At 48.5% G+C, this 17,572-nt stretch overlaps 6 protein-coding genes across 6 annotated transcripts; 4 read left to right on the forward strand and 2 right to left on the reverse strand.

Moving 5' to 3' along the window:
- Positions 1 to 2,440: 2,440 nt before the first annotated feature.
- ALT_2750 (aminoglycoside phosphotransferase family protein) lies at positions 2,441 to 3,272 on the reverse strand (the record flags this gene model as incomplete). Its single annotated transcript, XM_089599420.1, has 2 exons — positions 2,441 to 2,737; positions 2,838 to 3,272. The coding sequence occupies 2 exons, from the start codon at positions 3,270 to 3,272 to the stop codon at positions 2,441 to 2,443; spliced, it is 732 nt and encodes a 243-aa protein (XP_089456163.1).
- A 538-nt stretch (positions 3,273 to 3,810) lies between these two features.
- On the reverse strand, positions 3,811 to 5,038 carry ALT_2751 (uncharacterized protein; the record flags this gene model as incomplete). The annotated part of the gene is made up of 2 exons (XM_033561312.2): positions 3,811 to 4,870; positions 4,923 to 5,038. The coding sequence occupies 2 exons, from the start codon at positions 5,036 to 5,038 to the stop codon at positions 3,811 to 3,813; spliced, it is 1,176 nt and encodes a 391-aa protein (XP_033417203.2).
- A 402-nt stretch (positions 5,039 to 5,440) lies between these two features.
- ALT_2752 (gamma-glutamylcyclotransferase family protein) lies at positions 5,441 to 6,043 on the forward strand (the record flags this gene model as incomplete). The annotated part of the gene is made up of 1 exon (XM_033561313.2): positions 5,441 to 6,043. One exon carries the CDS (start codon positions 5,441 to 5,443, stop codon positions 6,041 to 6,043), a length of 603 nt encoding a protein of 200 aa, XP_033417204.2.
- Positions 6,044 to 7,057: 1,014 nt separating this feature from the next.
- ALT_2753 (protein kinase dsk1) lies at positions 7,058 to 8,265 on the forward strand (the record flags this gene model as incomplete). Its single annotated transcript, XM_089599421.1, has 4 exons — positions 7,058 to 7,242; positions 7,294 to 7,622; positions 7,699 to 8,039; positions 8,095 to 8,265. 4 exons carry the CDS (start codon positions 7,058 to 7,060, stop codon positions 8,263 to 8,265), a joined length of 1,026 nt encoding a protein of 341 aa, XP_089456164.1.
- Positions 8,266 to 9,979: 1,714 nt separating this feature from the next.
- ALT_2754 (uncharacterized protein) lies at positions 9,980 to 10,960 on the forward strand (the record flags this gene model as incomplete). The annotated part of the gene is made up of 1 exon (XM_033561315.2): positions 9,980 to 10,960. One exon carries the CDS (start codon positions 9,980 to 9,982, stop codon positions 10,958 to 10,960), a length of 981 nt encoding a protein of 326 aa, XP_033417206.2.
- Positions 10,961 to 12,004: 1,044 nt separating this feature from the next.
- On the forward strand, positions 12,005 to 17,461 carry ALT_2755 (NACHT and WD40 domain protein; the record flags this gene model as incomplete). The annotated part of the gene is made up of 4 exons (XM_033561316.2): positions 12,005 to 12,107; positions 12,189 to 12,811; positions 12,862 to 14,874; positions 14,924 to 17,461. 4 exons carry the CDS (start codon positions 12,005 to 12,007, stop codon positions 17,459 to 17,461), a joined length of 5,277 nt encoding a protein of 1,758 aa, XP_033417207.2.
- Between the last annotated feature and the right edge of the window lie 111 nt (positions 17,462 to 17,572).

Consider the following 17,572-nt stretch of genomic DNA (forward strand, 5'->3'; position numbering starts at 1 on the left):
GCATATCCTGGATCTGGAGTCCATTCCTCGGTGTCATATTATACTTACTGACCTGCTAGTTGAAATTCAATAGCCTTGGAATCGATACTCTGGCCAACATCTCAAGTCATGAGGTAATAAAGAATGGCTACATCCCCGAAGACAGTAAAGTTTGAACCTCCAAGCAGGCTGTATCATCCTTGCGCAGGCAGTAGACCTGTCGTGTGATATCGCCCACTGAAGGCTGACCCTTCTTCAAGGTCAAATAAGTGACTATCTGGATGACCTATACCCCCGAGTATTCATGATCCGAATTGTCATAAAGTAGATCAGCATGCTAGTTCATCTCACGAATGGTAGCAGTGATCCGTTGGATATAGGAAAGGTATCACGAGAGGGGAAGACCAAGCTGAATCATCCGAAATGGGTAACTGAGCAGGGCTTGGAGGTCCAACCAGTGTCGCAGCCTGTCGACTATATCTCAGCAACTGTGGGGACCATCATTTTCTGACAAAAGCACCCAATACCCTCATATGCATCATAATCCTCATGTCAAACATCTTCAGCATTTGGATTAGCCAAAGGCTCATTTTCTTCAAGATTGGCCGGGTTGAAAGTCTACCAACGATTTAGCCAACACTTAAAGTGAGTCCATTGTGTACGGGATGTCTTACTCGAGCGAAAAGTAACAGGCCGGTTTCAAGGGCACTTGGTGATATCCCTCGAGTAGGAATATCGTATCTCGGCTGTAAAGCAGAAAATACTAGTTCGAACAAATTTGCCGAGTGTGGAGGATCAGGACGTTCGGACGAATGATTGGTCAAGCGGATTGGAAGGGACGATAGATCGTGATCTTCCGGACTGTCAGGTTGGCTATGATCTGCAGGCTCCCAATGATGTTCAGTACAAGTCGCCATACACGGATGAAAATGGATCAAGGTCGTACCGGACAAGTGATCTTGGTTTCGGTTCCACCATTGACGGATTTGGTTCTTTTGGTTGACTATGAACCAAATTCCAGGGACACAGGCAACAAACAGAGCAAACAAAGCAATGGTTGCCTCTGCGGATAAGGCCATTCTCCTGTGGACTAGACTAGGCTGCTAAGATGAAGTCCTGTGAAAGAGTGGTAAAGAGTGTAATGAAGATGTCAATGATATAGAGAGAAGATCATGGAGCAGGGTCCCCATCTTGGGTTATATATTTCAATTGCACTTCTGGGTAATACCCAGATAAGGTGGCAGTGAAGAGCTGACCGCCGGAATTCCTATGCCATTGGCTGGAGCACCTGTACCTTAGAGGCTTACTTTGTCGGAGCGCGATCCTATTTGCCGAGCCGCCATCATGGATTAAATCGACTTGAAAGACGCTGCTGTGGCTCGGTGGGCCTCTTCTCATCAGTACTGGGGGATCTATTGGTCCCTGCTAGAAACTATCCTATTTCCCGAAATGGCAGTGCGGAACAGCAGCCATGGCAGTCAATAATCTCAAAAACGCTAGAACTGGGTTTACTTCCAGTTGGCGGGATGAAAATGTTCGAAACAACCCTGGGGGTTATTCGAGAATAAAGCATTGTCATTACTGCCTCCTGCTCGTGTGATAGTCTTGTAAAGATGTTGAGATATATCATTTCAATCAATCAATGGGATACATTTTAATCTTTCTTTCAAGCCCCTTTAATGGTGATCGATGGATATTAGATGGAGAGATTTTGTGGTACTTCCGCGCCTTTTCAAAATAAGCAGTCTTCAGGTGAGTGGAAGCGGGAGAGAAGGGAGTAATGGGGAGCGAAGGGGAGTAATGGGGAGTAATGGGGAGAGAAGGGGAGTAATATAGAGAAAAGAGGAGTAACAGGATCGGTGTGACAACCTCCTGCGTACAACACGGCAGGAAAAGACATCCTATATATCTCAAACGTATAGTTACTGTTTAAGCTTCCTAAACATCATTAACATCTCCTTTACCTGTTTCTCTCCAAAGGCCTGAAACACGGCTTGCCAGCCTGTTCTTCTTAGCCATCGGATATATCTATGTTAAACCCCTGCTTTAGAAGCCATTGGACAGTTTACAGGTTTTACCTCACTCTCATCTATCGACATGAAAAAAAAGGCACGGTATAAAGTTGTGACTCTAGATCCATCCTAGACATTTAAATCTATGCTATCAGTAATAAGCAAAGTTCTTTCAAATCTTACGAAAGCTAATTATATAGCAAAGGGAGTGATTCTAAATATATTACTAAGGTCTAAGGCTAGCTCTAGAAATATTACGCTGGTGAAATTTACTTTAATACAGTCTTAAGGTAATTCTATACTTAATATATTAATGGGATAACAGCAGAAGCATTTACATTATGCTTAAGGAGTTAGCTAGGGCTACTATAATTTAAGGTTCCTAGCCTTTAGGACCATGAAGCCATGGCGAAGTTAAAACAAGACCCGCCTGGTGGCATCAGTCCCACTTATATCCCATCTATCCACACTTTGAAATCGCCCTCGAAAGCAGGGCTCATAATCTGCGCATACGCCCAATAATCCGGGTACCATCCCGCCCATTCCCAGTCGAGAATACCCGTGACCGTGTTCTGTTCATCATTCTTAACATTGCGAGGTGCAATATCCGCATGCGTGAACACACAACAGTCAGAGCGTGGCAGCATATCAGGTAACTCGCGTTCGTATCGGCTGCCTCCAAAGTGAAGATAACGCTCGTATATGCGATTTCGCAGATCTGAATCATTCGTCAGGGGTCGGCCTGGCTCTTGCAGATCGTCAAACAGTTTGTCCCTAGATAAAAGACCCATCGGCCAGGCATTGGAAAGAACCTTCGAGCTCTGATGGACGCGGGATGGCGCGTACCTTGGAAATCATGTCCCAGAGTTGTAGACAGATGGACTCTTTGGTCTTCTCGTCCAGTGTATCCCACTTCTTTTCTAGACGGGTTCCTGGAATAACAGTCATGTCGATTCTTCCATAGTCATCATCAAAGTGTGTGGAAGCCACTTCGGGCACAGGGACGGATGTATGCTTAGATACAAGTCTCATTGCTTCAGCCTCGGGAGGTTGCACTCCATGCCCGGATTTTCTGACGATGGAGAAGTCATACTCAAGTACAAGCCTGGCCCACTGTTTGCCGAGAACGGTAATGACCTCTTCATCGGCCGGAAGCTTTAAGATGTCTTCCGGCTTTTCGATTGAAGGGCATGGGAGCAAGATGTTGCCTTTTTTGATGTATCTCTCCCCTTCTTGTAAATTCTGCGCCACAAATGGAATACCACCAGATGGATCGGTCATGGTGAAGCCTGATATGTTTGTACCCTCTCTGGGTGGAGGGGTGGGTGATAAGAGAAGTCCAAGTCTTTGTCCATCTCAAGGCTGAAAAGGCGGTTAAGAGTCTGTTCTAATTGGTCGACATGGTTGCAGATGACGAGGGTAATAGGCATCACCTTCTAGGACCAAGAGATCTACTAGAAACACACTGATATTTTTAAAGCACAGGGACTTCTGAATATAACTGTATCATTGTCATATCTCATCGTGTTGTATCCATAACTGGTACTTTGTCCATACTTGCTTTTGTATTTCGTCCAGTGCAAAACGAGCTGCGCCAATTGCAGCCAGCCCAGAATCATACACTGTCCCTCCGATGATATCAATTTGGTCTCCAAGAGCTTGCTGAACTGCCTTCTTGATCAGGTGACCATCGTGACCGGCAGTCAAAATAATCAGCTTATCGATCCTTTGTGGGATTCCATCGTCCTTGTGCGTCTCATCCATGTGGTATTCTATTGCCGTCAGTGAGACCCTGCATAGCTATCGGGAGAAGAAGATACTAGCCTCTCAATGCAGTCAAATGAGCCACGATGTTGTCCGCCAGGCTATCCACGTAAGCCTTCTCAACAACACGAATATCCTTCCACGTAAGCACGGCCTTGACCTCCTCAAAGTCCTGATACCCCCATCCTGTTAAATCAAGCGACCATTCATCTTCATATCTGTCATGTTCGCTGGTCTCCTTCGCCCCGATGTCATCTGCGTAGTCTCGCATCATCAAACGGGCCTGCTTCACCCGCTCCCAAAGATCGCTCTCCCGCGCTCCAAGGGAGATCTGAAACCTGAGCGCTTCAGAGCCCTTGACCAAACGACTGGTCAAATGTCGATCAATGGACTCAGTGCCCCACTGATCCATAGGAAGATATCCCTCTTCCATACCGGCGCGCTTGTCAGTATTATACGTTCGCGAATCCAGGTAGAACTCCCCCAGCTCCAGAACCAGGTATCGTATGTCGGGATTGTCGACCTGGGTCTCCTGGCTTTGATTAAACGTGGCGAGGACTGTCCGGGCCTGTGGTCCGCGCGAGAGGCTGATTTCGGCTTCCCAGCATGCTGTCCACACGAGATCGGCGAGAGTGCTGTTGAAAAACTGGGGAATAGCGACTGTCGCGGATTCAATGTCGATGTCGTGGTTATTCTGTGCTTGGGTTTTGAGCTCGGTGAGGACGGAGACAAACTCCGTCTTGATGTCGTCTAATGTTAGAGTTGTTGACGGGGAAGAGGAATAGTTGACTCCGAGAAACGCCATCATAGCATGCAATGTGGCCTTCACAGCTCCAGACGCTGCTTGAAAACCCCCCGACCCAGAAACGCTTTGTTGAACAGATAATGGCACCAGATCATGAATCCTAGAAACAACCAGTTTTGCTCCTGCCGCCACAGCTTCAGTAATCCGTGAGATCAGCGCAGCTCTCTCACCATACATGGCCGCTACATTGTTCTGTACGTAGGCTTCCTGACGAAGGTGACGCATGTAGATGCCATACGTGTCATTCCGTCCGGGTGTAGCCCTGGCAATGATGGAGACATTATCAGATGCATGCGCATATGCGGCCGTTCTACTATCAGTAAGATACTGGCGATATGGTATGTGGGGCAAGGAGTACTGACATGACCTCGGGGCCGAAATCGATTCCAATCGCTTGGACGTTTCCACTGGCTTGTACTGGAAGTATAAGACAGTAGACAAGCGCCAGGATGGCGGCCAACCTCTGGAGGAAGCGCATGGGACGTATTATCGATATTCCCTTCTTCAGTGATATTGCAAAGGGCCTTCCTTCGTAATATGATAATCTTATAAAAGTGCCAAGAGCTGCCAAGTTGATAAACCCCAAAGTTGGTCTGAAACATGGCCAATAAACTCCGCCATAAGTCCTAAGCTAAGCAATAAAGGGTTAGCGCGCTCTATTTAAAGCATCTGAGATTGTTCATGAATCAGAAATTCAGAATTCACTTTGGAATTTCTGTCAATAAACAAAGTATAACTACGCGCAATTAATGCAAACCAAGCCACGAGTAGGAATAAGTTTCAGCCCAGGAAGTACATTTCTCAACTACAACGCACCCACATTTAAACTTTTATACTATCAACCCCCACTACTTCACCTAACAATCCATCCACAGTGACCATGGCCAGTTCAAACCCAGAAGAAAGGAACAGCCTCCCTGCACCCCCTCCACCCCCTCCACCTTCAAACCCATCCTCAAAGATGTCTCCCTACGTTCTGAAGCTCAGGAGCGCGCCTCCCAATTATTACTACCAGCCCCCAATAAAGCCAGAACACACCGATCCCTTTGCTGCACCCACTGGTCCTTACTTCTTCTACGGCACATTAACAGATCCGTTAATGATCTCGGAGATTCTCGAGCTGCCTGAGGAACCAAAGCTGCGGCCTGCACATATTGTGGGGTACGAATGTAAAATGTGGGGGCAGTACCCAGCCCTACTCGATAGTCCGGGCTCTGTTGTCGAAGGCGGAGCGTATCATGTCCGTACTACGCAGGATGCGGAGAGACTTGCTGCGTATGAGACGGGAAACTATCGTGCTGAGGATTGTCTTATCAGATATACAGATGGCAAGGAGCCGTCTGAGGATCTTGGCTACACGTTTAAGTTCGATGGGGACCCCCGCGAGCTGAGCGAGGGCGAGTTTGACCTGAAGGTCTGGCTGAGACGGATGGGGAGACATGCTGCGGCGCATAAGTTGGAGGCTGCTAAATGCGAGAAATAGAGGATAGATTTTATTCTTTGTCTTCTCGACTTTAATAAGTATATGTCGCTAGCATATCTCTTTGTCTGAATACTGTGTGGCTGAGGTTTCAGCCTGTTTGAGGTGTAGCCGGATAGTGGGATGGGAATCTAGCTGAAGACTGGCTATATATGAGAAGAGGTAGAGGCTACATTGTAGGTAAAAAGAACTCGTATTTCCTGTACTCATCCGACATAAGACAGGGTCTTGCTTCAAATGGTGCCTGTTATCCAGGTGTCATCGCCCTCCCTTCGCTATCGAGGACCAGTCTCGGCATTAGCTGCATCGTCCAGATGTCAGGAGAAAGGGCCATATTAGCATCTGTTGCACCATCTGGTGAGACAGCGGATTCTTTGTACATCCACGGGCGGGCGAGGTATTCCTCGGCGGTCGCGCGTTTGTCCACATTTACAGTCAGCATGCCATCAATGAGATCTAGAGCAGGATCTCCCGCATCATTCCAGTAAGGCGATGGATAATGATATTGACCCATGTTGATCTGTTGGGTGAGGGTACACGGGTTCTCTTCAGTGTGCAAGTCGTCAGAGAATGGGGGAAACCCGCACAAACAGATGTATAAGACCACGCCGGAAGACCACAGATCCACCCCGAACCCGTATCGCCGGCTGCAAGACGTCTGGAGGACCTCTGGGGCCACAGGACAGCGTGCTCTGTGAATGGAAGGGTAATGGGGACCGTGATTGAAAGATTATGCCATGACAATACCATCTTTGAGAACGATATAAAGCGAAGTGGCAGTGAAGTTAATAGAGTTAATAGGGGATTCATGTTTGTACTCTATTTCAAGCCCATCAGGCTTAGTTTATGACTATCAGATTGTGCTGACATCATTTGACGTACAAGCAAAGTTGGCAGGCACATTGCGGCACGTCATTTGTATCACATGAAGGTAAAAAAGCCAGTCAGCTCCTGGGCTCAATTAATCGTTTTCGAGTTTTTGGTATTTCCGCATTTCACCATCCCCCAGAGTTCGTCATGGAAGATTTGTCTGTTTACCATCACGGTAATCTTTTACACACCCAGGAAAGGTTATCGAGCTATCGGCCAGGTGGATATCATCCCGTTTGCCTTGGCGATACATTCAAGAACGGTCGCTACAAAATACACCATAAGTTGGGGTGGGGAGGCTTTTCCACTGTTTGGCTTGCAAACGACAGAGAGTGCGTTGCTCTACCAACCCATTTTTGTACGTCTTGATTAACGTATAAAAGGAATAACCAGTGGGTTTCACTGAAGATTTTGACGGCGGATAGCTCCCGGGGATCTCGAGAGCTTCGCAACTTACGACGCTTAGAAAAGCAATCACAACGCAGCTTGTCCTCCAAATATACTGTTCAGTTATTCGACGCTTTTACTCATCAGGGACCTAACGGACTCCACCAGTGTCTTGTATTTGAGTTGCTTGGTCCTTCCGTCGATAAGGTTCTCACCGACTACTACGACTCTGGAGATACGCTTGAGACAGAAGATATCCTGCGGATGACGGAACAGCTTTTAGAAGCCATTCAGTTTATCCATGATGCTGGCACGGGACACGGAGGTGAGCCACACCCACATCTATACTCCTCTACCTGGTTCGTTCTTGCCTTCAGGGTATGGTTTTAACGCGGTGGTAGATATAAGCGGGGGGAACATTGCCTTCAGTTGTAGCAACCTGTCAAATGTAGCGGAAGAGGATCTCTTTGAAGTCCTTGGGTTACCGGAGATTGAAGAATTGGTTCGCCTTGATGGCAAGCCACTGGACAAAGGCTTACCGAAACATATGGTGAAAGCAGCCGAATGGGACGAGTGGGTGGATGAAGATGAGGAAGATCTTCGGGTCCTTGACCTTGGAGAGGGGTTCCTTCAAGGACATGAGCCTAAAAGCCTTTCTCAACCAGGTCAATTGCAGGCACCAGAGACGATTTTCGGGAACTCCTTTGACCACCGAGTCGACTTATGGCGTGCAGGCTGCATGGTAAGTGGCCTTATGCGGTTCGCAGGAAGGTTGAACGTTAACGTTTTCAACGCAGATTTATTCGTTCGTATTCAGAAGATCGCCATTCTGGTACCTTGACGATGATGGTGCCTTGGTTGAACAGATGGTCGGATTTGTGGAGAAGTTACCAGAGGTCTGGCAGCCAGCGTGGGACCGCCTGCAGTTGAACTCGAAGCATCAGATACAACCGATGGAAGGTGAGTGAACACCATCCAGGTGGGTGCGATACAACCACATTTGCTGATTTTATCCAAGATTGTCAGCTATCGGAGCTAGAGAGAAGGTTTAAGCAGACGGTGCGTGATTCAAAACTTGCTTGTCTTGTTCCAGTTATTCGGGGGTTGATGAGATTTCTGCCATCGAGTCGTATGGAGGCATCCGAGGCACTAGATTTGTTGAGGTCAGGAGGGTGGACAGAATCGGAATCCGACTCGAGTGATGCTGTATGTTAGGATTCACTTTTAGCCTAGCTCACGATTGTACGATTTTACATATCGAGGACGCACCCACCAATTACGTGTGGTCGGCTGTTTTGCTCTGGATGTTGTATGTGGGCTGCAGCTGAGCTCTGTCAGATAGACCAACCACCTTCATCCTTATGCATGGATACGAGCCGTGCAGAAGTAATTTAGTCATAATAATTCAACCATCAGCTCTCTCATGCATGGTTAAAGTGGCTGAGCTAAATAAGGGCATTCCATTGCTTGGCGCCCGCCACAACTATGGTAGATGCATGCTCATCCACCTTTTCTAAGCTTCCACAAGATGTACAAGCGCATGATCGGACGCTCAGGCAGTGTTGCGAATACAGCCAGTTTATCACACAGTACTAATAGTAATATAGAATGGCTGCTTGCCATTGAGAGCCCAGCTATCCGGCTTAAATGGGCATGTTGGACAATATAAAATCCTCTCTGACTCCTGGATGTTCCTGTTGTCTTGACCAAATTTGCTTTTCCGTGCAGTTCATAACTGCTCAAATATTATTATTCTAGAGAGACCTATCCTTAAAGAAGCCAAATCCTCCATCCGATGAAGTTTTCGACCATTACGGCTGCCATTCTTTCTTCTGCCGTCCTGGCAAGCCCAGGTGTCATAGCAGAAACGTTGAAGTATAATCCCGAGTATGACTACGCTCAAAATACTGCACTCTCCTTATTTTCCTGCTCAGACGGTGCGAATGGCCTCATGACAAGATACGGGGTGAATAACCTCCAACAACTGCGGAACAAGTTACAGCGGAATACATACGTCGGTGCCTCGCCTGCTGTTACAGGGTGGAATGATCCAAGCTGCGGGAGATGCTTTAGAGCAACGAACCCCAGCAATAATAAGGCATTGAACTTTGTGGTTATCGAACAAAACTCTGGCGTTGTGACTGGTGAAGACGGATTTCGCCTCCTGTCTCCCTCTGGAACAACTTCGGAGGGGACGCTTACTGTGAACATCTCAGAGCTGCCATCTCAGAGTTGCTGGAAATGAGTCAGGAAACAGATGTTCTCACTGTCGTCCTTCTATTATTGTTACTGGAGGATTGGGGCAAGCCATGTTCATGTTTGTTTTTCCTTCTGAATCCGGAGGCATGAAGGTGGTATATGTAATAAAATCATTACTAACGTACTCAAACCCTCCACCACTTCATCTGCTGGAGTTAATCATCCACGGGACCACGCAGTTTTCTCTTATAAGCAAGCACGTTCTTGTTACTACTTCGAAGGCGTCCCATAAGTTTAGAACTATTTTGGATCTCACACTCTGAATAAAACCTCACACTAAATGTTCGCAGTGTCTTATTGGCCCAGAAAACAGGCTTATATCATGTGACATCAGATTGACCCCTCTTGACTCAGATTGACAAGAAGGATCATCTTCCTCATCGAGCACCTTAATTAAACCTGCAAGATCATTATTCTTTCAGAATGTCTTCTACAGGGCCGAACAGTTCGCTCTCCCTCTCCACTCGCCTTCTCTGTTACTTGGGTCCTCCATCCGCCCTTCTGCTCATAGCCAGCACATCTCCAAAAACCGCCCTTCTCTCTCCTCTAAGTCTAGTTCCAACAGCCGTGTTCTACAAGAAATGGAGTAAACGCAGCAATACCTCTCCCGTTCGACACGCGGAGCTAGAGCCACTCATTTGGACTTTCACCTTGAGCGGCACCCTCGGTTTAGCCGCCGCAGCGGCGGTCCAAATGGGCATTTGCCAAGCCGTCAGCGCTGCCCTCTTCTCCTCCGAGGAGCTACGCACAGAATTCTGGACTGAGTTCGGCCGCACGACTATTGCCGGGTTAACAGAGGAGCAACTACTCCGCCGTGCCGAACTAGCTTCCTCGTGGCAGAACTGGGTTTTCAACGGCGCTTTGACGTACGTTGCCGCTGGACTAGTCGAGGAACTCCTGAAATATGTTCCGGTCCTGTATGCGCGACGAAGAGACGCCAAGAAGAAACAACGCCGCGATAGGGCGTACATTGACTACGTCCTTGCCAGTGCATTAGGCTTCAGTGTCGTTGAGAACATAGGGTTCATCTATTCAGCCTGCGAGGGAGGCCGGGAGAGCTGGCCAAAATTACTGCTGACGTTCGTCGAGAGAGTGGTGCTGGGTCAACTAGGGCATCTTTCTGTGGCTTGCCTGACGGCGCTGCGGGCTACGCGGAGGGATTATCATGGGGACTCCTTAGGGCTGTGGGGAGTGATTTGTCCCGCGGTATTGTTTCATGGGACGTATAATTTTGCGCTCATGAGTGTCAGTGCTATGGAGGGAAATGTGGGTTGGATTCATCCAAACGGACTGCGGAATTCAGTGTTGGTGCTCGGGTTGGTTTCAGGGATGATTGGACTGGCTGTTCGGAAGGCGAAACGGGAGTGGAGAAAGGTGCAGAAGTATGAGGAGAGTCGGAAATAGCAAGCCTTCTCGCTCTGGACCGGCTTCTTTGTGATATAGCTCAGCATATGATATGTATATTAGTGACATCTCCCTTCAAGGTTATTCAAACAGCAAGAAGGATTATGCTTAATTCTGCCTCGTGAGTGTGATATTCTCCTTTAGCAGCATCTCCTTTTACTATATCTGGAGCTGAAGCTACTGATCATATTAGAGTAACCCATGCTGTAATGCAGCAAGTCATGGTGTAAGTTATGGTGGACTTCTTATATAAAAGGAACGCATTTTAGAAGGTTTACATATCTCACACCATTCGCAGCCGTAGATAAGGACCACAAAATAACTTGGATATTGAACCCTTTTAGAGTAGTGATACCATATACTTATACAGTATGACATTGGTTCCTACTATATTTACTTAGATGCATACAGTTCACCATGTAGTACCTCTGTAGGGGGTTAGTTACCCTCCTGGTGTCTTTCTATCCTTAGATCAATATTCAGATTCCAACTATTGGGAATACCAGCCGGTAACAGCAAAAGACTGATGGATTCTTTCGTACGAATGTAGTACACTGTAGTCTGCAAAAATGTCCCTACAGCTGAGTTTGTTTCGTCGGCTCGGCCCGCATTCAGGAACTCAAGGAGATGGGAAATGTTATGAAATCCTAGGGCACTTTGTTGGTTCTGTACAAATGATATCTTTCACCGTAAGATTGAAACAATTGGTATTTTTGTGGACCAATAGAAATGTATGCTTGTCCAGCCTCGTATCCATTGTCGGCGCTTGCCCCTCACGATGAGCTGACGGTGCTTACATTTGTATCCCCTCTTTCATCACCTTCAATTCAAATCTTCTCCCCCTATTGTCGAGAATGGCTAGCGAATGATTCTCCGTTGGTCAGTTATTATCTTTTGCTCCTTGCAGCCTTTAACTTGATCCGCCTTCATTACCGTTCTCACTGCTTCTGCGATTGCGGCAATGGCTCGTGGAGGCTTCTATTCCATTTGACTACATAGGCATTTCCCTTTTGTAGCCGACGTAATTCCTGTCAAGTCGAAGCCATGCCCAGCGTAAAGGATCGCTGGAAAAACTGGAGGACTAGGAAAACAAGGAGTCCGAACGATAGCTCTAGCGTTGTCGCCTTCCCCACTCCCCCGCCAACAGGTAAGTTGCGAGTTGGAAGCCGGTACTAGGCCATCTAGATCTCTACGACTGTCCTTTTTGCTAAACGGCGGAATACATCAGACAGCGCAAAAGCCCCGTCCAGCGACGTGGTGGAGTCCCCTCCTTCCTCGGATCCATCTGGGAAAAAGGCCGAAGTGACAATCGCGACCTCCAGGAATCGTCAGCCGACAACGACGTCACCTGTCAAAGCGACGTTGGATGTCTCCTCCGATACTGCTGATCATGCGCATGTTCCTCACTCTGCCTCGCTGGTTGTCGATCCTGCGCAGGACCATCCCGGACCTGAAGAGCACTTGATGAAACAGAGCGCAGAGCCTTCCATATCCCAGAAAATCTGGAATGCCGCTTACGATAGCCTTGAAGAGGACAAGGATACTGCTGATCTTGTCAAGTCTTACATGAAGACTCTCACCGCAGTTCTCAAGGCCGAGAAATCTTCTGGTGGCTCCGCCCCTGAAGACAATGAGCTTGCTGCCCAAGAGCAAAGTCCAACCACGCGTCAGGAATATCTGAAGAGATTAGTCAACGATGGTCAGAAAAAGATTGAAACATCGTCAAAGATCAAAATGGCAGTGGGTGATGTCGCGCAGTTCATCCTCTCCGCCAAAGGGATGATCGACCTCGCGATCCAGAACATACCGCAGGCTGCGCTCCCGTGGGCTGGTGTTTGTATCGGGTTACAAGTAAGCGGTCATCGCTCGCTTTCCTTTTGGACCAACTAATGTTTGCGCAGATCCTCCTGAATCCGGCGCAGGCCACCAAGTCTAACCTGGCGGGCATCGCTCATGTTACCTCAAGAATGGACTGGTATTGCGCCCTAACCGAACACCTCTTGAACAAGAACAATATTATGATCGGAACGGAGTCTTTTCAAGAGGTCTTAGAACTGCTGGAGAAGGCAGTTGTGCTGCTCTACAAGGAGCTCCTCCTCTATCAGATGAAGAGCGTCTGTTCCTATTACCGGCATCGAGGCGTTGGATTCCTGCGCGGACTAGCCAACTTGGACGACTGGGATGGTGATTTGGCGCGTGTTAAGGACGCTGAAATCGTCGTGCGGGAGTACTCGGAACAATATTACCGAGAGTATCACAAGAGCTCTCTGCGCCAGCTCGTCGACTCTGGTAGTGAGATGGAGAAATATCTTGGCGACATTCATCAGAACTTGCAAGAATTTATCGCCTTGCAAAAGACAACGCGAAGGAACGATGAGGACAAGGAATGCCTCCAGGATCTCTTTGCAGTGGATCCGCAGTACGATCTGAAGGACATTGAGGAGAAAAAGGATAAATTGCTCGACGGTGCATATGACTGGGTCCTTAGCACCGATGAGTACGCTGCATTTACCAATTGGCTCGATGACGGGCGCAACGGAGCATCCTGCCGTGTGCTGTGGATAGACGGACCTGCCGGCACCGGAAAGACGATGCTCTTCATGGGCATCATACGCAAGCTCTCCGGTCAGCCCTCCGCCCTTTCACCGAGTGTCTCGTACTTCTTCTGTCAAGGTACAGATCAGACCCGGAACAGTGCAACGACCATCTTGCAATCGCTGGTTTGGCAGCTACTGGTGCAGCAACCATCTCTCATCTCGCACCTTCGAGACCAGCGCAGAAATGCTGGTGCCCCTCTTTTGAGAGGCGAGCGCGCATTTTATGTGCTATCCGACGCACTTCACAGCATGCTAAAAGACCCTTGCCTCTCCCCAATATATTTCGCTATCGATGCCCTTGATGAGTGTGATCGGAAAACCCCGGGCCTGGACCAGCTTCTTCAGCTGATTGATTCTTCGCTTGCTCTCTCCAGTAAGGTGAAATGGCTGGTCTCTAGCCGTCCGGAGATTCTTGTTCACGCAGGCGGCAAGCAGCTCAAGGATATTCATGCTTCAACAGTTTCCGTCACGTTGGACCCTAGGCGCCTGGAAGGACCAGTCAACGCATATATTGACCATAAGCTTGACAGCATGAAGGGAAAAGACGGTTATGATACGGATACCTTGGCGCAGCTTTCGGACGAGATCCGCCAGCGAGCTATGTCCACGTTCCTCTGGGTGGCATTAGCGTTGAAAGAACTGGACGGAGTGGATGGGTGGGACGCCGTCGAGACCATCCAAAGGATCCCCTCCGGCTTGTCGAATGTGTACGAACTAATTATGGCCCAAATAGAGAAGGGCAGCCCGGAAAACCAAAAGCGGTGCAAGAACATATTAGTCGCTGTGGTTCTCGCATATCGTACTCTCTCGCTCCCTGAGCTCGCCGTTCTTGCTGGACTGCAACCGAAGATTAACCCTCGGACAATTGTCGAGAAATGCGGCTCATTTTTGACAATATCTGGCCAAACCGTCTCTCTGATCCACCAGTCCGCCAAGGACTATCTCGAGGCAAACTACACCACAAAACTGGGTAGTGGCGTCGGCCAAGGCAATGCGGACCTCAGCACGCGCTCAATCAATGCGATGGGTTCGATACTGAGGCACAACATCTATGCTTTGCCATATCCAGGTTTTAAGACCAGTGATGTAACGCCGCGTGACCCGGACCCGTTGGCTCCAATACGGTACTCCTGTGTTTTTTGGGTCGGCCATCTATGCAAAGCAAAAAGCCAGGGCTTTGAGAACGACCTGATTGAGGGAGGGGCAGTCCTTAAATTTTTCAAAGAGCATTTCCTTCATTGGCTGGAAGCATTGAGTCTTGTCGGTGGGATTTCGGAGAGCATCAAGCTCCTGAAGGAATTACAAACTGCTGTTGACGTAAGTCACTATTCGATTTTATGCGAACGTCTGCTTATAGAAGTCATAGTCCGCCAGCAACACTGAACTATCCGCGTTCCTTCGCGACATGCATCGATTTATCCGTTTCTTCCGTCAAGTGATTGACATAGCGCCGCTCCAGGCGTATTTCTCAGGTCTTGTTTTTGCCCCGCAAAGGAGCCTGATTCGGCAGACGTTTGAGAAATTCTTGCACATCTGGATATCTCATATACCCGTCCCGCAATTGGATTGGAGTCCTCGCCTATATACGCTTGACCATAGGTCTACACCCGAATCACTAGCGTTTTCAGCAACCGGCGATCGACTCGCATCGGGCTTGGACGATGGCACTATAGAAATATGGGACACAGCGACAGGTGATTGCATGCAGACACTTCAGGGCCATGATCGCATGGTTATTTCAGTAGCCTTCTCAAGAAACGGAAATCTACTAGCATCAGGGTCAAGCAATCACATCATCAAGATCTGGGATACAGCCAGTGGGGATTGCGTGCAAATATTCCAGGACCATACTGGTCCGGTCACCTCGCTATCCTTTTCAGCAACTAGTGAGCAACTTGCATCAGGTTCCTCGGATGAGACCATCAAAATCTGGAACGTTGCCGCCGGCAAATGCGTGCAGACTGTTGAAGTGAATTATGCAGTCCACTCAGTAGCCTTCTCAAACACCGATGCTCGACTAGCAGCAGGCTTGGATGGGGGCAGTACCATAATCTGGGACACCGCCAAATGCAAACATATGCACAAACTTGGACACAATCGTGTCCCTGTCGAATCAGTAGCATTCTCGGCGGATGATAAGCGACTTGCTTCCGGGGAATGGAATGGCAGGATTAAGATCTGGGATACAGCCACAGGTGCTTGCTTGCACACACTTAATGGCCATGTGGATAGGGTTTTATCTGTAAGCTTCTTAAGAGACAGAGATCAACTGGCATCAGGCTCATTCGATGGGACTGTTAAGATGTGGGACACGGCCACAGGCGAATGCATGTGGACACTTGTGGGCCATAGCAGTGGGAGCATCTTGTCAGCGACCTTTTCAGCAACCGGTGATAAGCTCGCATCGGGCGGGTTTAGTGATACTGAGGTTTGGGACACGCTCATAGTCAATAACACCACTCCAATTCAGAGCCATACGGAAGGGGTCAAGTCGGTCGGCTTTTCAGCAAGTGGTCATCGACTAGTGTCACTCTCGTGGGCAGGCAGAGGCACTGTTTCGATCTGGGACATAGTCACCGGCAAATGTATACGCATGCTCGAGAGACCGGTTGATTGTGCCCATGCTGCATCAGTAGCCTTCTCAATGGCTGGTGATCGAGTGGCTTTGGGCTTATTCAACGGTGATATCGAGATCTGGGACGCAGACACAGGAGAATGCCTGCACATGTTTGAGCACCAAGGTCATAAACGTTCTTGGATTAAAACATTAGCCTTCTCAGCAAATGGCGAGCAGCTCGCATCATGCTCAATGGGTGGCTACATCAAGATCTGGGACACAGTCAGAGGCGAATGCATGCAGACACTTCATGATTTTCAGGATACAATAATAGCCTTCTCAGCAACTGGTGAGCGACTGGCATCAGGCTCGAGGGATGGTATCATCAAGATGTGGAGGACTGCCTCGAGAAATTGCGTGTGGAATATTCGGGGCGATAGACGTCAAATCACGTCGCTGGCCTTTTCGGGGACTGGCAATCGACTTGCATCAGGATCAGAGGATTACACTGTCAAAATTTGGAACACGGCCACGGGGGATTGCATACAAATGTTCGTGGTCGGCATTTTTATACACCAGCTACTTTTCGATCCTACGTCTACGTACCTTGTCACCGAAATGGGGCGTATTAAGGTCGATTTATCATCTCTTACCCCGGGGACGGAGTCTACAGACATGACACAAGAGCAGACCTATATTGATCAAGTGAGCAGAGAAGTTCTCGACGAAGAGAATGGCGAAGGCAACAATGATGAGTTGAAAGAACAGGCAGAAGGAGGGTATGAAGCAGAGTCATTCGCAGAGGAGGAGTCAGCCGAGGCTGGCGGTCTGAGTAGCAACGATGATCAGTCAGAAGATGAGTTATTCGAAGAGGAACAATCGGCCGACGAGGAATTAGTTGACGAGGAATCAGCTGATGATAAATCTGTTGGTGAGAAATCGGCTACCGGGGAATTGGGCGCGGAAGAGCCCGCCGAGGCAGGCAGTCTGGCTAGCAACAATTGTCAGTCAGGAGAACAGCTATTCGAAGAAGAACCAGCTGACAATGGATTGGTTGACGATGAATCAGCAGACACGGAATCAGTCGAGTGGGAATCAGACGAGGAGGATCTTGTGCCTGTTTCAGCTGCCTACTACCCAGAGACAGAGGTTTCTGGCTACGGTTTGAGCCCGGACCGTACCTGGATTACGCGTGACGGTGATGATTTGATTTGGCTACCTGCTGAATTCCGCCCCGAATCCGGGTGCTCTGCTGTACACGGAAACACGGTTGCCATCGGTTGTCGATCGGGGGGTCAGGTCCTTATTTTCGGCTTCACGCCAAACGGATATTCCCCTGGCAATTAATGGTCCCACTGGTGTTATGTGGTTAGGGCAATACTGTCAGTCAATTAGAGCATGGAAGTATCATGTAGCATCTTCAGCGCCTTCTTCCAAGAATTTGGCTGGACATCTGGA

Source organism: Aspergillus lentulus (assembly GCF_001445615.1).
Source record: "Aspergillus lentulus DNA, contig: Alt05, strain: IFM 54703, whole genome shotgun sequence".
NCBI lineage: Eukaryota > Fungi > Ascomycota > Eurotiomycetes > Eurotiales > Aspergillaceae > Aspergillus > Aspergillus lentulus.